Source organism: Ambystoma mexicanum, chromosome 11, assembly GCF_040938575.1.
Source record: "Ambystoma mexicanum isolate Mex_15411 chromosome 11, UKY_AmexF1_1, whole genome shotgun sequence".
Classification (NCBI taxonomy): Eukaryota; Metazoa; Chordata; class Amphibia; order Caudata; family Ambystomatidae; genus Ambystoma; species Ambystoma mexicanum.
In genome coordinates this window covers 27783759-27808350 of record NC_090934.1, presented here as the reverse complement: position 1 = coordinate 27808350, position 24592 = coordinate 27783759, and the positions used below count along the sequence as shown (strand labels likewise).

The following is a 24592-nucleotide window of genomic DNA, read 5'->3' as shown; positions in this document are numbered from 1 at the left end:
GTGTGTAATTCTCAGTAATTCTCAGTAATTGCCTGACTCTGCCTGGCCCTGGTGTTAGGACATGTCAGGTATACGGCTCAGGTGTTAGTCTGTTTTCTCTCACAGTGAGCTGTCCGTGAGAAAGTGTTCTGGTTTCTCACAATTTATAAGCACTGTGTGTCTACACCCTGATGCGAGACCAGAGAACATATTTTTATTATAGGGAGATAACTCTTTGGAGCAATGGCTAAATGGGCAGTACAAATCATGAATGTCAGGAAGGAGCACTGTTCCTTTAAGACTGATGGGTTCTGGACTTCCATTATGCACCCTAGTGGCAGTTACAACCAGTTATTTTTCCACCTTATAAGGAAAGACCTGGAGAGCTGTGATGAATCTGATCTCATTGCTTCTTTTCCTGAGGTAGCCTCTCATGTGGTCAGGGGATGGCAGGCGCTACCTGATCCTGACCCTGGGGGTGGCTGTATGAGGGAGGACCACCTGGGGGAGGTGAACCTTGAGGAAAGTGAACCTTGAGGAAAATGGAATGGCATCGTTGGAGGAAGTCGCATATCCCCGTTTCCTTTTAGGGATGTTCCTTCCATATCACATGCCCTGATGGCATATTGCAACCCTCTCCCACCTGTCAAATCCACTCATAATATTCACCCATGGACTACAGAGAACAATATGTTAACTGGGATGAGGAAGAGAGCAGTAATGATTACTCCCTATAGCACTCTATCTCAGCTTCCTCCACGTTACCTGAGGAACAGCATGACCTAAACTGGGACGACAAAGAGGGCTGGAGCAATGAAGATGACCAAGGCCGGGAAACCAGCGCAGTGATCTAGTCTCTGTAGATTGCTCAATCATGCCGGTAATTTTAAATGCGTTGCAGCTGACAGACGCGAAGTCAAGGCAGAGGAGGAACATGAACCAAAGGGAGAGAGGGAGCTGGAGAAACCGCAACCGGCTCCGACACCAGTCATATCGCCGAAGGAAGGAACACTGTGGCAAACAGCTTTATGGCGAATCAAGAGCGCGAGGAGAGAAACTGGGCAGCTGAAAGCCCACCACCTGACAAAATGAGGCAGCAGGAACTGTGCCCAGTGAAGCAGGACACTGGGAAAACTCAGCAGCTAACAGGATGCACACCGAGCCAGCAGAACAGCAACACAGAAGCGGGAAGAACACAGACCGCATCCAGTAAGCCCAGGGAAGTCGAACGGGTTACCGGGTTGCTAGAAGGTGCATGCCGTTTCAGAGAAGTATGACCCCATATTTAAAAGAAAACAATGCCAAAGTGATTATTGAAACGAACATTGGTGAACAAAAGTCAATGGGGCCAACATTGGGCTAATATTGTTCTATGTTCAAAAGAGAAATTGGAAGTCCTGGCAGGTGAGTATACCAGGCAAAGCAAACGGTGTGAAAGAAACTTCAAAACAAATATTTAAAAGACTGCATGCTGCATAAAAGTCCTGACAGAAGAGTACACCAGGCAACATCCATTATATGTTATAAGTGAATCTCAAGCAAGGTCCATGCCCTTGAGGTTGAGGAGACTGAGACCCGGCAGGAGAGTACACCAGGCAAAGCCAAGTGTGTGTGACAAGCGAATCTCAAGGAAGATTCTTGCACTTAAAAGTGTTGTCAAGGTAAAGAAAATAATGCCGAATACTCATTTAAATTTGTTTTCAGCTGTTGCCATGGGGGGAGTGCATTTCTAGTACGTAAACTAAGTTACTCAAACTGCAGGTCTAGGAATTTTAAAGAATTTGCAAGACCGGAGTCATCTGTAGCGGAGGTATGGTATCACAAGCATAGACTGACACAATGGGTACAATTTGTAAAACTTTTATTTAAATGGTTGGGATTGGAAAAACTCCTATTCTACCCTATAACTAGGATGGGAGTAGTCTCGACTATCAAATAATAAAATAACGCAGTTCTAGTAGAGTTTGTCAAATCAAAATGGCCTATGCTAAAAAACCTAATACCTGCACAATCACTGGTACAAAATGTGTGAAAAGGAAAAATTAGTGTAGGCCTCATGGAGTAAGGCGATCCTTGTAGGCAGGATGACACACTTTAGCTCGGTTTTCAACACAATGTATATAGTTAAAAAAGCTGTGGTCTAGCCCACCTGGCCTTTCACGCTAGGGACTCTTTCTCTTTTTCTCAAGATAATGTCTTATCCAAAACCTTCCCAAAAGAGCCCCCTCTTCCGACTCAGACATTTCACCATTCAGTTCTTTTTGATCTCCCTCTATCGGGCCCAGATCTCCTACAATAAAGATCAACACAAGTTGCAAGGGGGGATTTGAGGGGGCGTCTCCCTTCCCCAAGCTTATTTCACTTCGGGTCTCCCACTGTTGGGTTCGGACCCCTTTCGGATGTCAAAGACTTTCAAATGTGCGTGGCTTATTTATCGGACCACTGCAGAACCACTCTGTCTCAAAGTTCACTGTTACTTTCACTCTTCCCTTCTCTAGGAATTAATCTTCTTCCTTTTACTTTTACTGTTCATTCGTTTTCCTTCTTTAACCAAGTACCTTTCACAGAGACTTTAGAATGGGTTACCTCTTCAGCATTGGATCTTTCATAGATTCACATGCTTGAATATTCCCCGTCAACATACTGGGAATCCTTGGCGATTAAAAAAATAATTATTTATATACATTATTTCCCATTGGAAAAGGCAATGAGAGTTGCCCATTATGTCTGAGACCTTCACTTGTGTAGTACCTCCACCTCACTTTGGTCCTTTATGATTCCAGCCAATGAGGTGGCAGGGCTTAAGCTCCACCCCAGGCAGCCATCTTCAGATTTGTCACTGCAGTCTACCAGACAGGGGGAATCCTCTTAGCTATCTGAGCTTTCATAGTTTGTTCCTAACATTAATTATCAAGCTACAACTTGAAATTAATCTTTTCTTTTTCATCCAGTTAAGGACTACCATTTGTGCCTTTCTGAGCTCGGTAGACGCAATTTTCTTGACCTTTTTTCGTCGAGTGACGATCAATCTCACACCATGACTGAGGAGACATCAACTGCCAAAAAGCCCTCCTTGTTTAAGGATTGCAGCAGATGCAGAAAGAAGTTAGTATACATGAGGGATCATCATGAGCAGTGTATTTACTGTCTGTATCCCCAGGATATTAATCAGTGTGAGATCTGTAAAACTTTCACCAACAAGACTTTACAGGACAGGCACAGAAGGCTGCTGTTACATCTGGAGTCCAAGTGCCATTCCTCGGATGAGGAATCTGCCAAAACAGCCCCTGTTATTTCTCACAAGACAACTGAGAGACAAACTTCAAAAAGAAGTGCCTCATCAGTGGAACGGGGACTCTCCCCTGCTCACAAGAGCAAGAAAAAGGTTGAGAAAAGTTCCCTTTCACCTTCTATAAGCTCTGTGGAACAGACAAAGCATCACAAAGAAGACAAAACTCCTTCAAAAGGTAAGGGGAGGACTTCTAAACTTTCTTCTGGTGAGCGGCCGTCTACGGAAACACCGTCTTCGAGCAGTAATAACAGTAAGACTTTGTCGTCGACGTCCAAACCGTCCACGAAGGAGAAAGTCTATGATCACATAGACGCTCCAAACATCTTCGTCGATGAGCAAGTCCTCATTGTTCAAATCGTCATTGATGAGAGTGGTCAATGCAGGCAAAGGAATCACACCATTCGTCCATGAAAATCTTGTTGACGGAGTCAACTCCACATTTGTCCACGGAAGCCTCGCTGACAAAGACAACACATCACTTGTCGACAAAGTCACCAAATACTGTGTTGATGGAAAAGAACAGGCCAGAAAAGCCGTCCACGAGTTTCCCCGTCAACTGCAAACCCACCGTCCATGGAGGAGAGTGCAAAAGATACAATTTCTTCGACTCCAGGAGGCCAGGAAGAACCCGTAACAATACAATTATCACCAATAAAGGAGATGGTGGAGTTACCAGATATTATTTTGCAAGAAGAATATTCGGACACTAAAGTCATGGGTGAACAACCCATTTATACTCCGAAAGAGAATAGTCCACCTTGGCACCCTACTATTGAGGACATCGCGGACCCATATGATCCTACACTGATGAAGCCCATGCCAAGAATCATGAAGGAGTTCAATAGACGCCAAAGAACTCGGCTTTTGGCGCCCTCTGTTCCCTGACGGAGAAATACATTGGCTAGCACAAGGGGCTCAAGATCGCCACAAAGAGACAGGTCACCACATTACACTACGCCAAAAGGCTCCCCCTCTAGCAGTAGAACCCGTAAATGCCCAAGTTCCCCTGAACCGTCACACAGTGCTTCACCAACAAGAGTCTCACCTCCCAAGGTCCTCACCTAGACCAAGGAGAATTTACCGTCAAGGGACCCAACTATGGTACCTTCAACTATGTCAGTATCGGATTGGCAGGAAAATCCATTCAGGGACTTCACCAACACAGAAGAACCAGAGGAAGGAGAGATCACACACGACCCAGACACACATAGTGAATGGGATGACAATGTGATAGAAAAACAAAGAATACGTGATTCCCCAGGGGAAACATCACCTCCTGCTGACTTGGTATCCTTTCACACCATAATTGCCAAAGCAGCAGACCTCTTCAAACTACAGGTTACTTCAGAAGAGAAAAAATCAGAACGCTACAAACGCAGGGATAAGCGAAGAACTGTCGCAACGATCTTACTGCTAGGCACAATCTGGAGGCAGGCGTAAGAATTATATCCACACCTCTGTCTACACCTGCTTTGGTATTGCGACCAGAGAAAAAATACAAGGCTCCAGATACTGCCCCTCTATGCTTAAGCGGTCATAAACAGTATGACTCAGTCATCACGGTTGCGGCTAGAAAAAATCTGGCAACCCCCTCGTCACCTCTGACAGTACCACCGGACAAGGAAGGCCAAAAACTCAAAGCCATGGGCACAAAGGTCTTGTCATCTGCATCTCTTACCATTAGATCAGCTAATGCCTTCGCTATGACAGCTCGTTTCGACAGCGAACTCTGGCTACGGATGTCAAAACTACTAAACATCTACCTGCAGAGTTTCAAGAGGAAGCAAAAGCAGTAATAACCGATGGGGAAGCCACCTCCAATCGCATGATCGATGCAGCTGTAGACGTTGCCGAATCAGGGTTTCGACAAATGGCCCACGGAACGGTCCTCAGAAGACCGGCGTAGATGAAGGCAACAAATTTCAGGCCAGAAGTCCAAGCATAAATCCTAGACATGCCCTTCGATGGATATGACCTTTTTGAAAAAAAGATCGATGACCATTTGGGAGGCATTAAATCGGACACAGACACAGCTGGAGCTATTAGCTCGCTTAAAGACAAAGATAAGGACCGCCGTTCCTTTCGGGACTCATCCTCAAGATCTATTGGTTACAACAGACCGTCCTATGGTCAGAGAACGCAAACCACCACGTTTCAGGACAATAAATACCACCAGTCCATGGCCAGATTCAACACCCAAAGTGGCAGGCGTGGCTCCGGACACTCGAAAACACGATCGAAACAGAACTGACACTCCGGATACATCCCTTCCACAGAACACCCCGGTGGCAGGAAGGATAAGCCAACATTACCATCATTGGCGAAACATTACATCAGACAAGTGGGTGTTACAGGTTATTCGCGAGGGGGACACCATCGAATTTATAGACCATCCCCCCTCCCTTCCACCTCTACCTCGCAAAATCCACTTAATGGAACATCTAAAAATGGAAATTTGCAAACTTTTCCAAAAAGCAGCCATAGAAACAGTTCCAGTGAACCAAAGTGGACCAGGTTTCTACTCCCGATTCTTCCTGATCAGTAATAAGAACGGCCAGTGGCAACCAATATTGGACCTAAGTGCGCTAAACAAGTCCGTCAAGCGCATCAAATTCAAAATGACCTATTTGCAAAATGTTCTACCATGGCTAAACAAGGACTATCAACCCTGAATTTGGAAGACGCGTACTTCCATATCCCCATCCACCCTTCTTACAGAAGATTTCTCAGGTTCTCAGTGGAAGATGCACACTTTCAATTCCGAGTTCTCCCCTTCGGACTAAGGTCGGCACCAAGGGTCTTCACCAAATGCCTGGCACTGGTGGCAGCAAACCTCAGACGCTCGGGAATAGAGGTGTTTCCCTACTTAGACGATTGGTTAATAAAAGCAAGTTCGTACAACCTCGCAACCACTGTGTTTGCAAAGACAACAAACCAACTAAGCTAAGTCCTGGCCAATGCCGGCCAAGACAGCCCTTTTCCTAGGAGCAAAGTTGGGCACCTGCATCCCCAAAGTACAAACCTCTGCAGGCAGAGTATCCACGATGCTGCAACTTATCACATGGTTCCGTGACAGTACAACGACCATGGTGCGATCTTTCAAGTCGCTCCTGGGCATGATGTCTGCATGTATATATCTCATACCCAACTGCAGACTACGGATGAGACTGATACAAGAGACCTTGCACCACCAATGGGCTCAAGCACACGGGTCATGGGAAGATGTCATCCAACTTCCACCAATCTCCCACAAAGCACTTCAACTGTGGGGGGCCCCACAAAATCTGACACAGGGGATGCCATTTCAAGCTCCTGTGTCTACGCTTCTCAGAACAGACGCGTCCCTTTCAGGCTGGGGAGCACACTTAGCAGAACTACAGACAAAGGGCACGTGGTCAACCCAAGAGTCTCAACTACACATCAACGTCCTGGAGCTGTGCTAGCAGGGCAAGTAGTAACGATACAGACGCACAACAAAACCTCCATGCATTATACCAACAAGCAGGTATGCACAATTTCAGAGATGCTATCCAGAGAAGCACAGAACCTATGGACATTGGTGTTACAGCACAAGGTCAAACTGAAAGTAGAACACCTGCCAGGAGTAGACAATGTCCTAGTGGACAAATTAAGCAGGGATTACACGACCTCCCACGAATGGGAGCTAGATATAGAGGAGACTCAGCCGATATTCTGCATGGGAGGACAATCAGAGATCGATCTCTTCGCCACCAGTGACAACAAGAAATGTCACCTCTTTGCCTCGAGATACCCAGAGGCTCTATCAATGGGAAACGCAGTCTCAATGAAGGGATGGTTCCTGTACGCATTTCCACCGACCCCGTTGATAGTACGAGTGCTACGCAGAGTGAACGAGTAACCGTGCAAGATATTACTCATAGCTCCGGAATGAGCGCGACAAATGTGGTACCTGACCCTCCAGCACCTCTCCCAAGTGTCACCCGTTTGCCTCAGAGTAATCAGAGTTTGCTGACACAACACCACGAACCGGCGAGCCTGTCGCTCAAAGCATGGTTCCTGAACAGCGACAAATTAGCGAACCTTACACTACCTTCGGAATGCTGGGACATCATTAGAGCGCCTAGAGCACCATCCACACGGACCACATATGTTTAGAAGGGGACCCGTTTCACTAAATGGTGTGAGACCACACATATAGATCTGCATACTACATCAGTGGAACAGGTGTTAACCATATTTGCTACATCTGGAAAGAGCAGGACTCTCCTTATCCTCCATTTAAGCACACCTATCCGCCATATTGGCTTAAACGACAAACCCTAGTCAAGTGTCATTACATACCAATCCAGCGATTAAAAAATTTCCTCAAGGGATTGTTACTATCTTCCATCCAACGCCAGAACCGGTTCCCGCTTAGAGCCTAAACACAGTTTTGTCGGCACTCATGGAGGCACCCTATGAACACATCCATAGATGCGACCTCAAATTCTTATCCTGGAAAGTTGCCTTTCTAGTAGCCATCACATCTGCTAGAAGAATCGGTGAACTCCAGGCCCTCTCTTGGGAACAGTCTTTCACCCTATTCCAGAAGGACCGTGTCATCCTCAGGACACATCCTCATTTTTTACCTGAAGTAGTATCGCAAATGACACTCTGAGAGCGTTTTGTGCGGCCTACTTGTTTCAGCAACCACACTTCAATGGCAGAAAGAGCGCTGCACTCGCTAGATGTTGCACGAGTCCTCAAATTCTATATTCAAAGAACCAAGGAGTTCCGTGCACCACCCAAGGCTTTTCGTGGCATCCTCGGGTCGCACGAAGGAAAAATATATCTCTAAACAAGGCCTCTTGCACTGGGTGACAAACTGCATCAGCCATTGCCATCGGTCTAAAGGTGACCCGCTCACTAGACCTCCTACAGCTCACTCCATCAGGGGAAGAGCAGCATTGGTCGCTTTCCACGCAGGAGTAGCGATAAAAGACATATGTAGAGCAGCTACCTGGAGCACGCTACACACATTCGCCAAGCATTACTGCTTAGCAGAAGACACCAACAATGAATCAGCAGTTGGGCTGGCGGTCCTCCGCCATCTATTTGTTTAAGGTAGGACCTGCCTTTTCTCCCACCTTCCCTAGTATATGTGGCTTAAGTTAAGTTGCTATACGCTAGAGATACTGAAGTTTAACCTTCAGCGTGTAACCATTTTGGACATGCTTATCTGCTTGGTATTCTATTCAAACATGTGAATCTATGAAAGATCCAATGCTGGAGAAGTCTTAGTTACTTACCTATAACTGTATTTCTCCAGCATTGGTATCTTTCATAGTTTCACATGCGCCCACACGCCTCACCTGAGATGCTGCTCCAAGGCCCGGCAGTCATCATATAGGTAGTCTACATACGGCTCAAAATCTGAAGGTAGCTGCCTGGAGTGGAGCTTAAACCCTGCCACCTCATTGGTTGGGGTCTTAAAGGACCAAAGTGAGGAGGAGGGACTCCATAGGTGAAGGTCTCATTAGACATAATGGGCAACTCTCATTGCCTTTTCATCTGGGAAATGTATATAAATTTCTGAGGCTTGTGGAATCTGCTTAGATCACATGCTGTGCATAGGCCGACATCTAGTGGAAGCTGCGGAGTATTACAGTTTGTTTTTAGAAACTCGAAAATGGGCGTCGACACAGGCGTGCCAGTAATACTATCCCTAGTGTGACGTCCACTGTACCCAAGATCCCTCACGCGTCTGGGATCCTCAGATTGTTTTTTTCCGCCATACTGGTCGGAAGCATCTTGCGGAGTCCCCTGGCCTTAGCCATACTTTTGCTAATTATAGAAGTTTAAAATTATTTACTGACATCCTTCCCCACCCCAACGTCGACCCTCGACACTCGCCGACGGCTGGAGAAGACATCGACCGTCGGCTGCTGCACGACGGATCTGGGCCTCGGAAGGCCGCTGGCCTCGGCCCGGGCCTAGTAGGCCGCTGGCCTCGGCCCTGCAAGTAGGGAGAGTGGGGGGTGGTACATACTCTTCACTCTTGGTATATAGGTACACCTTATATATTTCCTACACTTACCAGCCCGCTGCCTCAAGGTGCGTATGGAGGGTACCCCTTTCCAATTCTGCCCCAAGTGCAACCGCAAATACCCTTGGGTCGACAGGCACGCCACGTGCAATCTCTGCTTGCCGAGGGACCACCCCGAAGCGAACTGCAGAGCGTGTAGTAGGTTTAAGCCTAAGACACTTAAGGACCGTTCGACAAAGCGTTGGGCCCACCACGCCAGGCAGGCGGCCATGGCAGCGGAGGGCGCCTTCAGCGATGGCAGCGACACCGTACTTTCGGACGGCGAGGGCATTACGGCGTCGAAAGACTGCCGAGCGCAGGTCCACGACCTCGGAAGGTTGTCCGGCAGGGCGGCTATGGGGAAGACCCCCGGCGACGCAAGCGCTACACACCCTACACACACTAAGCACACTAAGTCCAACCGAACCTCGACGACGTCGACTTCTCGGAAAGAGGCACAAATAGAACGGTCCGACTCGGTGTCCTCTGGGCGCTCTCGATCGAGATCGCCTCATGACGCAAGGCAATCATCCACTCTTGCCAAGAGTGCCTCGCTCCCTAGATTAACGGAAGTTCGATCGTCGGAAGACGAAGACGACTTCCACCCCCAGGCCGCGCTCCAGGAGACCGAGGCAGCAGTTAACACCAGCGAGGCCCCACGCTCGAAACAAGATACCTCTCCAGACCCTCGACGCCAGGCGTCGAAAGTCTCTGGGGCCTCCAAGGGGCAGGGAAAACATTTTTCCACGCACGGGGAGGGGGGGAAACAGCGGAAAGCACAGCCTTCCACTCCTGTAAGACCATCCTTCCACCCTAAGCAGACAGACAAACATAAATCTACTGGGACATCAACATCCAGCAAAGGTACCCTTGATAAGTCCTCTAAGTTGCCTACTAAAGTCATTCCCTGTTCCAAAGAATGGTCCAGTGAAGACATAGACAGGGTCATGTCAAGGATGTCTTCCTTAGCTGATTTTTATGACAAAAACCCAGAACATTTCCTTTCGTATGACCCTCAAGGGGCCACACCCTCAGGCTCCTCTGATCCTATCCCCCTAAGTAAAAAGGCCCGGTTCGAAAGACCTGAACCCTTCGAGGTGCAGCCTTTCTCTACTCCATACTCTACTCCACACCCCAGATACCAAGGACAGCCTTTCCCTGAAGGGGACCAGGAGTTTACAATTATGGAGGAACAAACCGGGACTGAATACTATGCGGATGATGAGGACCTGGAGGAGGTAGAAGATGAACAGGAAATTTACAGAGTAGATTCCCCGGTAGAGAGCGAAGCCCAAGTTACCGACTCGCCAGTTGATAACCAGCCCCTCCTTAATGAAGTTCTCGCTCGCGCAGCAGAACATTTTCACATCGACACCCACGGTGTACAAGAGGAAAGGGACTTCGCAGAAGAGTTGGTGGGAGAGAGGAGGCCGGTCGCTCAGACCATCTCTATCCTTAAATCCATCCAACGTAGAATAGATCCATCCCTGGTGAATCCTAACCTCACCAGAGCTGTCAACCCCAGAGTCGAAAAACTTTTTCAGGCAGCCCAGTCTGACCCTCTTTATATAAGAGGCCATCTTAAACCAGACTCCCTAGTGGTTACCAACACTCGGAAGAGGGCTGGGACACCCTTATCGTCGTCAGAAGCTCCTCCCGACAAGGAGAGCAAAAGACTGTACGGGTTTGGCAGGAAGGTAGCCTCAACGTCCGCCTACCAAGCAAGGATTGCAAACTCCACCACCCTGTTGGCTAGTTACAACTGCCATCAATGGGAAGAGGTCGCGGCGCTCATAGCCTCTGCTCCTGAACCGTTAAAGGGCCAGTTGGCTTGGATCTCGGCAGAAGGGAGAGCCGTGTCTGGTTGCATATTAAAAGCAACTTTCGATGCCGCGGACAACGCAGGAAGATTGATAGCAGAAGGTACTGTTATCAAAAGACATGCGTGGTTACGGCAGTCGGGGTTCAAAACAGAAACCCAGGCTTCATTAATAGACAAGCCGGTGGAACCCGATCTATTGTTTGGGAAAGCGGTCGAAGACGCACTTAAAAATGCCAAGGACGAGTACAAGACTCTCAAATCCCTTGGCCAGCTTACCAACAAACCCCCTAACCAGAGGGGGAATAGTAATTTTCGTCGCCCACGCGGCCAAAATTCACAAAGAGGCAACTATGCCCAAGGACAGGGTACACAATGGAACAACAACCAGCAGTCTACCCAAAGTTACGGCAGGGGTAACAAGAGAGGTCGTGGAAGAGGCAGAGGCAGCCCCAACAAGGGAGGTGGCACGCCTCCACCAAAGCAGTGACGCTCAGTTCAGGGTCCCTTCTCACGCAACCCCAGTAGGGGGATGCATTTCCAACTTCACCCAGGCTTGGGAAGGGATCACCTCAGACAGATGGGTGCTGTCAACAGTGTCCACAGGATATTGTATAGAATTACTGCAGCGTCCCCGGAACCCGCCTCCACGACAAAGAATACACTCCTTAAAACATCAGAAGATCCTTCTCGAGGAGATCGCCATTCTGCTAGAAAAGGACGCGATAGAACTCGTCCCAGGACACCAGGTAAACAAGGGTATCTATTCAACTTACTTCCTTGTGCCAAAGAAAGATTTGACAATGCGCCCAGTATTGGACTTACGGCCTGCCAACAAGTATGTCAAGCCCCAAAAATTCCGTATGACCACGCTACAAGAGGTAATCCCCCTCCTAAAAAGGGGGGATTACATGGCAACCTTGGATATGAAAGATGCTTATTTTCATATTTCCATGCTCCCAGCGCACAGAAAATACTTGCGCTTCAAAGTGGACAGTCGCCACTACCAATTCAAGGTACTGCCCTTCGGGATAGCTTCAGCACCAAGGGTATTCACCAAGGTACTGGCGGTGGCAGCTGCACACCTACGCAGGGAGGCAATCCCAGTGTACCCTTATCTGGACGACTGGCTCATAACGGGGGAAACCCCAGGAATTTGCAGGTCAGACATTCAGAGGACTATCGACCTCCTCCACGAATTAGGCTTCTCTATCAACGAGAAGAAGTCAAGTCTGGTGCCAAGCACCTCAAAACAGTTCCTAGGAGCAATCCTAGATACTCAAAAAGGGTTGACCTTCCCTTCGGAAGAGAGAATTCGGAATATACTACTGCAAATTCCACATTATCAGTCAGGTCAACAAATAACGGTACGCAAAGCAATGCGGTTACTGGGCATGATGGCGTCATGCATTTACCTGGTACCCCACGCGCGTCTGCGCATGCGTCCCATGCAGGAATGGTTGGCGAAACAGTGGTCTCAGGCAAGTGGTCAGTGGGACGATCTAGTGGTCGTTTCGCCAACACTCGTACAGAGCTTACACTGGTGGACAAGAGAGAATCTCGCAAGGGGAAAACCCTTTTACGATCCCGAAGTACAGGCAGTGGTGACTACAGATGCATGCCTGACTGGGTGGGGAGCTCACCATCTCCACCACACAGCTCAGGGTCTCTGGTCTCACTCAGTAGCCAAGAACCACATCAACCTGCTAGAGCTTCTGGCAGTATTCCGAGCGCTTCGGGCGTTCGAGCCCCATCTGCTAAACTTGTCGGTGCAGATCCGGACGGACAGCACGACAGCCATGTTCTATCTGAACAAACAAGGAGGGACTCGTTCGCCAAATCTGTCCAAGCTTGCCCAGAAAATCTGGATATGGGCACTCAGACGGAACATCTTCCTGTCATCACAACATGTTACAGGGGAGCTCAATTCCCTAGCGGATGCCCTAAGCAGAGACTCCCTCCCAGAAGAACACGAATGGGTCCTTCACAGAGATATCGTAGAAGATCTCTTCTCTCAGTGGGGTGTCCCCACTATAGACCTATTCGCCACAAGCGAAAACAAACAATGCCCAGGATTTGCATCCAGGTTCCCCCAGCCAGACTCCCAAGGGAACGCCCTGTGGATGAACTGGTCAGGGATGTTTGCGTACGCTTTTCCACCAACTCCTCTCATCAGGAAGGTGGTGTACAAGATGAACAAGGAATCGATGACGCTCATCCTAGTTGCTCCCATGTGGGCGAGACAACCATGGTTTCCACACCTACGCAGGATGGCGGTGTGCGAGCCCATCAAACTCCCAGCCTGGTACAACCTACTGTCCCAGCAACAAGGTCAAACAGTGCACCAGGAACCCAACTCAATGAACCTGGCAGCATGGCTCCTGAGGTCATAGAGTTTGGGCATCTCAATTTACCACAGAGGTGTATGGACATCCTAAAAGAATCCAGGAAACCAAACACAAGGCACTGTTACTTTGACAAGTGGAAGAGATTCGTTATTTGGTGCCAGAATAAACAAATCAACCCAGTTGATTGCACTCCTTCCAACGTTGTAACATACATGCTCCACCTGCTGGACGCAGGTTTGGTTTTTAACTCTCTGAAAGTACACCTGGCAGCCCTCTCGGCTTACACCACATCCCATAACAAAGTATCGTTATGGAAAGTACCAGTAGTTAAAGCCTTCATGGAAGGAGTAAAGAGACTTCACCCTCCTATTTCGAACCCACCGCCAGGATGGGACCTCAATGTGGTGCTAGCTAAGCTCATGGGCCCCCCTTTCGAACCCATGCATAAAAGTAGTCTCAAACACCTGACTTATAAAACGGCCTTCTTAGTAGCCATTACCTCTATAAGAAGGGTCAGTGAAATTCAGGCTCTGTCAGTGCAGGATCCTTTCTTTACTATCCACAAAGACAAACTGGTTTTACGCACACACCCTAGGTTCTCACCTAAATTTATATCTAAATTCCATGTAAACCAGTCCATCGAGCTTCCGGCTTTCTTCCAGAACCCGCAAAGCTCAGCTGAGGTGAAACTACACACCCTTGATGTGCGTAGGGCGGTCCTCTACTATGTAAATAAAACCAGACCGCTAAGGAAAACAGATCAACTGTTTGTCTCCGTAGCTACAGGCAGAGAGGGGGATCGCGTCTCTAAAGGCGCGATCTCGAAGTGGATTATCAACTGTATACAGCTGTGTTACTCTCTTTCTGAAAAAACTCTGCCTTTTACGCCAAGGGCCCATTCTACTAGAGGCATTGGGGCCACTCTGGCTTTCATTGCAAATGTTCCCCTCGACACCATTTGCAAAGCAGCTACTTGGAGCTCTATTCACACTTTTACTCAGCATTACTGCATTGACACTCATTCCAAGACAGATACACAAGTGGGACAAGCGGTTCTAAGACACCTGTTTGCTCATGACCCTTCTCACATCCCACCTCCTTCTTCGGGTACTGCTCGCTAATCTATGCACAGCATGTGATCTAAGCAGATTCCACAAGCCTCAGAAGGGATACATTACTCACCGTAATCGTATTTCTGATGCTTGTATCTGCTTAGATTCACATGCGACCCACCCTTCCTCCCCTCCGAGAGAAGGCGCATGATTGCTTGTAGTCTTACCTTTCTGTCTATCTGCTTGGATTATCTGTACTCACGCTACTCCTCATGCTTCCTCATGTCAGAAAAAATACAATCTGAGGATCCCAGACGCGTGAGGGATCTTGGGTACAGTGGACGTCACACTAGGGATAGTATTACTGGCACGCCTGTGTCGACGCCCATTTTCGAGTTTCGAAAAACGAACTGTAATACTCCGCAGCTTCCACTAGATGTCGGCCTATGCACAGCATGTGAATCTAAGCAGATACAAGCATCAGAAATACGATTACGGTGAGTAATGTATCCCATATATATATATTTTTATTCCCGGATCGATGACGGGGAATATTCAAGTATGTGAATCTATGAAAGATACCAGTGCTGTAGAAATACAGTTACAGATAAGTAACTAAGACTTTCTTTCACCAAGCCACTCCGTTAGTATCGCTGATTTCCCAGCTGTTCTTTACATCGCAGTCCATTCACAGGTCTGCTGTTCTTAGCGTCTCACCCACACACGTGCACCCTTCACTTCTGATATCATGTTGCTACTTCATTCACTTTAATGCACACCGGTCTCTCAGGTCGCTCACCAACTCACCGGCTGTGTGCGCTTCTTTCTTGTTTGGCGTTTATCCACTTATCGAGTCAAGGTTGGTACCACAGGCTTAACCTTGCCTCCCCAACTCTGCCGTTCACCCGGGAGGGTCGCTTGCGTCCTTGAAACACAATGCAATCTTCCCTTGTGGCAATCTTCACTGGCCTTGTCCTTGCGTCCTTTTCGGCCTGCCTGGGGCAACAACCTCCATAAGGGAAGCGTTGGGGCTTGTGGCCCACTATTCTTGTCCCTTGGACTGTTGCTCTGCTCCAGTAGGTGTGCCTTCGCCCCGGAAGTTTTGCGCGTTCTGATATTCCGCCTTGCTCAGAGTGGTCTTTGGTTTCTGCCTTTTATTCGTGTGAGGAGAACTAATTGGTATCAGGTGTATGCATTTAGGATTAAATGCCTGACTTTGCCTGACCCGATTAGCAGGACATGACCAGTACGAAGTATGCAAGTCAGTGTTATTCTCAGTCCTCTTCCTCGGCCCAGTGTTTGTGTAAAAAGGGAGGGAGGGGGAGTTGGGATCTCGGACCATCCTAAAACATAGGAGGGGTTTGATAAACACAATAAGGGTAAATAACGTGTCTCGCCATCGGCTATCTCGGCTATCTCACCCCCACTTCCCGAAGACCCCTCACCCAGGTGATAATCCCGCACTGGTCTGGTCCACCCCCAGTGTCTGGATCCAAAGGCGATGGCCGTGCCTTGGCCACCTGACAGATAGAGAGAGAAAAAGAGAGATATCTCCGGAACTAGTGGGTGAGACACCCTCTGGGTTCTCACACATCTCACTAATGTTTTACTTGAGCAGTACACAACACTTCTGTATTGTTGCCCACTATATTGTTGCCCACTTTGTCTTGGGAACAAATAACTTCTGGTAACATTAAAAATATTAGTACAACATTGCTAATCAAACGGAGTTGTTTGCCATACAAAAACATGTTAATTAGCAAACTCTCCTAATCAATTTTTGAACTAATTTATGCTTTGGATTTGACCACTTTGACAATCAAAGACAATATTCTTTGCACCGTAGAGTTAGTTTTTGAGTGTGAGGGCCAGAATAGGATTACGGACACAGATTTTAACTTTATTTTGGACATCTTGACAAAGGACAGACACCTTAGTGTTTGTTTGAGGTAGGGAAATGCCTCCTAGGTTAGGGATAGTGAGGCATTTTTCAACCCCTTTTTCATTTAATAAAATGTTATAACCAAAACCATGAGTCTTCTGTGTCCGCGCCTTGTTCCTTGCTCCTCAGAGAACACTCTCAGATTCTTTGACATTTAAACTGTTTTTTGGGAGAACGGTTACTTTCACTCAATGGATTTTACTGTTGTATACACAGAAATATGTTTCGAAGGGATTGTGTCCTCCGACGTATTCCTCATCTTAGATATCTCCTTCCAGCTCTGCTGGCCTCGGAAAATTTTTTCTCTAGAGGGCGCTGCGCGTCGACGTCCTCCAAGTCGATGTCCCTCGACAGCCGCCGTATCGACGTCGACGTCATCCTGCCTATAAAGGCCGCGCGCAGCGTCCGTTGCTCAGTTCCGTTTTTCCGCGCTTACTCAGTGCCTCGGAATACCGTTGCTCAGTTCTTAGTCAGATTAATCCTATTTACCTCAAGTCATTTGATCCGTACTCGATGGCTTCCTCGCCGGAACCGACAACTCCTCGATCCGGCTTCAAGAAATGTCGAGATTGTGGGAAAAAGATGTCGTTGACTGACCCTCACAGAGTTTGTCTGTGGTGTTTGGGAGCTGAACACCATTGTTCGGAATGCGAGGACTGTATGTCCATGACAGCTAAGGCCCTGAAGGAGCGTAGGGGGAAGCTGGAGAAAGGTAAGACTTTTAAAGCTGCTTCTTCGTCGACGAAGTCGAGACATTCGTCTCCTCATCACCATTCGCGCTCCAGGTCTCGGAGTGGGTCTCATCACTCCTCGAGATCGAAGCACTCGAAGAGGAGACGTCGAAGATCCCCTTCTCCGCTTCGCCAAAAAGAATCCCTTGCCCCACAAACATAGTTCCCGGGCTGAATGGCAGGAATTCCGCAAAAATATGATGAGCGTCTTCGAGAAAGCGGCCTCGACCCCCTCGAAGACTGCCGAGAGCGATGCTCTGGTCGAAAGAACCGAAGGTCAAAAACGCCGCGAGTCGCAGTACCCGGCGAAGGAAACCTCTCGAGCGCGTCTCGAACCCTCGAGTAGGACTATGACCTCCAAACCTTCCTCGAAGGTTCCGTCTACGCCGTCGACGAGGGTTCCGTCGACGCCGTTGTCGAAGGGACCTTCGACACACGGGTCTGTCGACTCGACGCCAGCTTCGACACCGGCGTCGACGCCAAGAAAAGTCACGGTTACGACACACCCAGTGACTTATCCCCAGGTCCTCGACGTCGATGGCTTTGAGATTGTCGAGTAGAATTCCAATTCTGTCGAGGTCTTCGAGGCCTCCGCCTTTGTTTTCGACGCCACGCTCGAAGACGTCGACGACATCGACGTTTTCGAGGCCGATAATGACAAGTTCGGCACCCTCTGCTTTGGAAATGGGATTTACTCCCTTTATGAGTTCAGAACAATTGAGAACTATGTCCTCAATTTTGGAAGAGGGTGAATTGTCTGAACAGGAAGACACATTTGTGTTGCAGGGACCTGTAACCCCAATTAGAGAGGAATTTTCCTCTGAAGAGCGCAGGTTAAAGGATCTTCATGATTCCTTACATGAGGCAAGTGGGTTAGACACTTCCCCTGAGGTGGAGTTTGCTAAGCCAGACCCGGGGGAGCATGCTGAAACCCCCTATAGAGCCTTAATGGCCAGGATCACAGAGTTCATGGGGTGGTCTGCACCTTCACAATCTTTCCAACAAGATGACCTCACGGATATTCTTGACAAAGGCCCACAGGAGGATCCTGTGGTGCCTTTTCATAAAGCTCTTCAGAGAAAGATCATGACAAACTGGGAAACCCCAGATGTAGTACCAGCAGTAAATAAAAAACTGTCTACAAAGTACAGGGTATCTTCTACAGACCCAGAGTTTTTGTCTAAACACCCATCCCCAGAAAGTCTGGTGGTACAGGCAGCATCCTCTACCGATGTCAAGACGGCTTATCCTACCGTCCCACAGGACAGGGACGATAAAAAATATGATGCTATGGCAAAGAAAGTCTTTTCAGCATGTAGCATGGCGTTAAAATCTGTTAATGCTACTTGCACCCTTGCTAGGTTCAGCCATACACTTTGGGAGTGTGCTTCTACAGTGGCTGACTGCATCCCGGAGGGAGAAGAAAGGGATGCGTTCCTGAATATTATACAGGACGGTAAAGACGCTATGTGTGAATCCCTCCAGACGGGCATTGATTCGGCTGACAGTATCAGCAGAGCAATGGCGGCAAGTACATCAACCAGGAGATTCGCTTGGTTGAGAAAGTCTGGTTTTGCCCCAGATGTGCAAACCAGGCTCTTGAACATGCCATTCGATGGCTCTTCTTTGTTCGGGAAAAAGGCGGATGACAGTTTAGAGAAACTGCAAGCTTCAAAAGCAGCAGCAAAATCCCTAGGAGCTGCAATCCATCAGACTCCTTTTCGTCCCACAGGAACCTCTGTGAGGGGCAAGTCCTTTCGCTTCTACTCCGCATTCGGAAGAGGTAGAGGACGTCCGGCTCAAAGGGGACAAAGAAGAACTACCCGAGGTGGACGGGGTAGATATTCAAAAGCCGCAGCAACAGCAGGTACCTCTTTACCATCGGCATCTGCATCAGCCGCCCCAAAACCACTCTGAGGACTTCCCTCACAGGACACCTGTAGGAGGCAGGTTGACTCAACATCTGGCGGTATGGCAGGCTATCACGTCAGATGCTTGGGCATTGGAAACAGTTGCCCAAGGTTACTGCCTGCCTTTCCTACGTATACCTCAGAGTCATCCACCGGGGATCAGCTCTCAGAAAGCTCCAGATCCGCTCCTCTTGCAGAAAATTTGGGACCTGCTAGAGAAAGGTGCCATAGAACCGGTACCTGTAGTGGAGAGGAACAAGGGCTGGTACTCCCCTTACTTTCTCATTCCAAAGAAAGACAGAGGACTGAGACCCATCTTGGACTTGCGAGAATTGAACAAATTCCTCAGAAAAGACAAATTCAAGATGGTCACTCTTTCTCAGATCCTCCAGGCCCTTCAGTTCCAGGACTGGTTGGTATCTCTGGACCTTCAGGACGCTTATTTCCATGTGCCTATCCATCTCAAACACAGGAAATACCTGAGGTTCGCAATTGGCAACTCTCACTATCAATTTCAAGTGCTGCCATTTGGGCTGACCTCCGCCCCGAGGGTCTTCACCAAGTTAATGTCGGTAGTGGCTGCAAGTCTAAGGAGGGAAGGGATTCACGTCTACCCCTAGCTGGACGATTGGTTGATCAGGGCTGTTTCTCTGGAACAAGCTCAGATCCAGCTAAATCACGTGTGCCACTTCCTTCACAGACTGGGCTTCTCCCTCAATTTAAAGAAGTCACAAATGATACCATCGCAGAGACTCCAGTTCATAGGAGCGATCCTGGACACTTCCCTGGGAAAAGCCTCGCCACCAGAGGTGAGGGCTCAAGATATTCTACAGATGGTTACCAAGTTCCAACATGCCCAACGTCTCCCAGCCTTCGACTTTTTGAGGTTGCTAGGCCTCATGGCATCCTGCATTTTCCTAGTGCCAGAGGCTCGCCTGAGAATGAGATCCCTCCAGTGGGCACTGAGGACTCAGTGGTCACAATTCTCAGGGAGATCGACAGATCTTCTTCAGGTTCCCGGCAGGGTGGCTCGAGACCTTCAGTGGTGGGCCTGTCAGGAGAACATTCTGAAAGGAAAACAGTTTTGGCAACCCTGGCCGGAGATAACAGTAGTCACGGATGCCTCACTCACGGGGTGGGGAGCCCACGCCAACGACTTGACCATCAGCGGTCGTTGGTCTCCATCGGAGTCCAGACTACATATCAACCTGTTAGAGCTGAGAGCCATCAGACTTGCGCTGAAGGCGTTCCTGCCAGCTGTACAAGGGAAGAACGTCCTGATAATGACGGACAACACAGTGGCCATGCATTACCTCAACAAAAGAGGAGGCGTAGGATCACTACCCCTGTGCAGAGAGGCGATGCAGCTCTGGTTTTGGGCAATCCAAGAAGGAATCTCTCTCGGCAGTTCACCTAGCCGGAGAGAAGAACTTGACAGCGGACGCTCTGAGCAGGCAGAACACAGTCTCCCACGAGTGGGAGCTAGCTCAGGAAGTCCTTCAAGAGATCTTCGCCCTTTGGGGAACCCCTCAGGTAGATCTGTTCGCCACCAGCCTAAACAGGAAATGCGACCTGTTCTGCTCAAGGGAATTTCCCCCGAGAGGAGCTCTGGGAAACGCGTTCATAGTGGACTGGGAGTTTCCGCTTCTGTACGCGTTCCCACCGGTCCCTGTCATTCCTCAAATGATCAGGAGGTTGAGAAGATTCCGGAGAACCATGATCCTAATTGCCCCGGATTGGGCCAGGAGAACATGGTACCCGGACCTTCTAGACCCTTTTTCATGTGGTACACCAATGGTTTTGTCCTTCCTACTACATTTGGCAAATTCAGGCCTTCAAGTTGGCACCATTAAGGGCTATCTCGCAGCGCTATCCATCTTTAAGCGTACTGCGGAAGAACTATCCTATTTCAAATTACCCTTGGTAATAGTTTCTAAAGGGGTTAACCAATGTTTATCCCCCAAGACCATTCCAAATTCCCCTATGGGATTTAAACTTAGTACTAACTTTCCTGATGGGTACACCTTTCGAACCTCTCCATTCTTGTTTGTTAAGATTCCTTACCCTTAAAACTGTTTTATTAATAGCACTTACATCTGCTAGAAGGGTGAGCGAATTACAAGCTCTTTCTTGTAAACCCCCTCACACAATATTTCACAAAGACAAAGTTGTCCTGCAAGTGAAGCCTAATTTCCTCCCAAAGGTGGTTTCTGAATTCCATATCACTCAGAAGATTACCCTACCATCTTTCTATCCTCCTCCTCACCCGGGGAAAGAGGAAGAGAGGTTACACAGGCTAGACCCTAGGAGGGCTTTAAGTTTTTACATCAGTAGACTAGCCAGGATAAGACAGGCAGACCAGCTGTTTGTGGGTTACGCAGGTCACAAGCTGGGGTTACCAATAACTAAGCAGACCATTTCCAGATGGATCATTCTAGCCATTCTGGAATGTTATAAACTGGCAGGGAAAGAGCCCCCTCAAAACCTTAGGGCTCATTCGACCAGAGGTATTGCAGCTTCATCGGCCCTCAAAAGAGGCGTGCCGATTAAAGACATATGTGCGGCCGCTACATGGTCGTCTGTCCATACCTTTACACGTTTTTACAATTTGGATTCCTCCTCCAGTCAAGAGACTAGGTTTGGAAGGGCTGTACTGCATTCTATTCATCAATAGAAGACAGCGTGAAGTCAGTACTCCCTCCTCCGATAATAGAATACTGCTATGGGAGCCTATCTAAGATGAGGAATACGTCGGAGGACACAATCCCTTCGAAGAACAAGTTACTTCTTACCTTGTAACGTTCTTTCGACGGGATGTTCCTCCGACGTATTCCTCATCGACCCTCCCATCCATCCCCGCAGTTCTACTTCCCTTGTTGTTGCAGCTTACGCTCCTTCAGGGTGATTAGTTAGTCCAGAAAGTATTATTGTGGGTTACAAAACGGAACTGAGCAATGGACGCTCCGCGCGGCCTTTATAGGCAGGATGAAGTCGATACGGCGGCTGTCGAGGGACATCGAATCGGAGGACGTCGACGCGCAGCGCCCTCTAGAGAAAAAATTTTCTGAGGCCAGCAGAGCTGGAAGGAGATATCTAAGATGAGGAATATGTCGGAGGAACATCCCGTCGAAAGAACGCTACAAGGTAAGAAGTAACTTGTTCTTCTTTTGTAGAAGTGGGGTTTTTATTGACTTTTCTGCTGTGCCTTTCTCTCGTTCTGAGCCACAAAGTCACTGTTTGTCAAATGTCCTCCCGTGGGGGATGATCACATGCCTGTGCATTGCTTGTCTCTGTAATAGTTACTTTGTCTAGGAGTTTCATCTTTGGCAGAACATATCTGGCACTGGAATCATGAGACCTTTTGAGCAATTGAGAAAGAACCGAAAAAATGCAGACAGAAGGGGGAAAGGGTGTTTATTCCCAATACTTCATAGTAACGAAAAAAGATCCAGAAGAGATGCCTCATCCTAGAATTCTGCAGACAAGTTCATCATGAAGCAGAAATTCAGAATGCTGGCTCTATACCAGATTTATTCGCATTTAGTAAAAGGATACTAGTCTTGTTCAGTTGACCTCCAGGATGCCTACTTTGACATCCCAGTAGCCAAAGAACAGTGCAAGTACCTGATATTTGTGGTAGAGAAGAAGCATTTTCAGTTCAGTATTCTCAAAGTACATGTCAATGGTGTCAGCCCACCTGAAAGGAGTCCCCAACATAGCGGTTTATCCATACCTCGGCTTAACTGGCTGCTCAAAGCCAGTTTGCCAGAAGGTAGCCAGTGTTTTATTACAGTGAGAGCTGCACTCTGGAAAGTCTAAGTCTCCAAATCAGCATTAGAAAATCTGTCTACTGTTGTGCCCCCCCTGCGGCCCTTCATCCTGAAGCCTTGTCCTTGGTGTCTTCCCTGCCCCTAGTTTAAGCTGATAGCTATGTGTGGGGAGGGCAGAGCGTCTCGGGCAAACCCATGAACTACCTGCAAGGCGTACAAGATTGCAGGAGGCTTTCTCTGACCTCCCGCCAGCGCCCAGTGCTCCCATCTCTTGAGGTTTGATCCAGGTTACCTTGTCATCGCCATTACTCCACTACCCACTCTCTTGCTCGTGCTCTGGTGCATGTGCCTACACGCTCCAGCTCAGTGTTTTCATCTAGGCCCCCTCCCTGTAGTGCATGTGGGGGTGCTGTGGGACCTTTCTTTCCACCCTATCCCATATACCCCAGTGAAGTGTTGCCCAGGTAACTGTCTCCCAAGGCAGGGTGAAGGTCAATGTAGTACATCTCATTCTCCGGTCACATTTGCAAGCCTTGCCGGTGAAGCTAGTCCTTAAATCCTTGTCCCTGCACACACACCTGCCCATTGTTGACTGTGTAACCCGCTCTATGAAGTGCATGCGGGACATGGAATGGGAGGGGGCTTAGTGATCTGTTCCACAATGATACCCCTAACATACTCCTTTTGTATTCCTTACAGAAGAGGCTGGGAGCTCGGCGCCTTGAGGCGGGATGCTGCTGTGTCCATTGGACGAACATCAGGAATGAATTCTGCACGGGGCCGAGAAGCCCCACCACAAAGCACAGACCAGAAGAATCCTTAATTTAATGCGAGGAAGAAGCAAGCGCCTTAGCCAGACGTGGCCTTGATATTTATGCAGCAAGGGTGTGGGGCTTTCCCTTTCTTACTGCAGCTTTCGTTTCACATTTTTATTGTTAACTGGAAGAAAATAATCTTAGAAAGACTTGGACTGTTGCACAGTGGCCCTTTTCTTGCTTCAAGAATGTTTCTTCCTTGAGGAAGTTATGAGGGGTACATTAAGCAGGAAAGACTCCTCTTGGGCAGCTTCCTGCACCCCTCTATCTTGTGGTAAGGTGCTGCACGCTCACCGGCTTGCTTTAGGGCTGACTCCTTTTATGTTTTGCCTTTTATCAATTTACTTTTGTGTATTTTAAAATGTTCAAATGTTTGGGAGAATAAGCTCTGTAATCATGCACCTGAAAAATACAAATCTGAAATGAAAGCACTTTTAAAAGAAATCTGTTTCTACTCCCGCCTCTACGTGCGAGATTTCTCTTCATTCCTCAGGGTGTGTGTGGGAAGTTGGGGAGCTCTACCTTTCGGGTGTGAGGGAGCTCTACCTCTTGGGTGCGTTTAGCAGTACTGCCGCATCTGGGTGGAGGATTTCTCTTCATTCCTCAGGGTGTGTGCCGGAGGTGGGGGAGCCCTAACTCTCGGTGCGTTTAGCAGTACTCCCGCCTCTGGGTGCAAGCTTTCTCTTCATTCCTTAGGGTGTGTGCGGGAAGTGGGGGAGCTCTACCTCTCGGTGCATTTAGCAGTATTCCCGCCTCTGGGTGGAGGATTTCTCTTCATTCCTCAGGGTGTGTGCCGGAGGTGGGGGAGCCCTAACTCTCGGTGCGTTTAGCAGTACTCCTGCCTCTGGGTGCAAGCTTTCTCTTCATTCCTTAGGGTGTGTGCGGGAT

The 24592-nt window shown here is 48.5% G+C and overlaps 1 protein-coding gene across 3 annotated transcripts in view; it reads left to right on the top strand.

Moving 5' to 3' along the window:
- The window catches only part of NHSL3 (NHS like 3), a 566971-nt gene extending 542823 nt beyond the window's left edge, over positions 1 to 24148 (top strand). For all 3 annotated transcript variants that reach the window (XM_069622456.1, XM_069622457.1, XM_069622458.1), the window contains exon 7: positions 23589 to 24148. In XM_069622456.1, the coding sequence (XP_069478557.1) occupies positions 23589 to 23614 (26 nt within the window). In that variant the 3' untranslated portion in view covers positions 23615 to 24148. The remainder of the gene's footprint in view (positions 1 to 23588) is intronic.
- Positions 24149 to 24592: the final 444 nt, after the last annotated feature.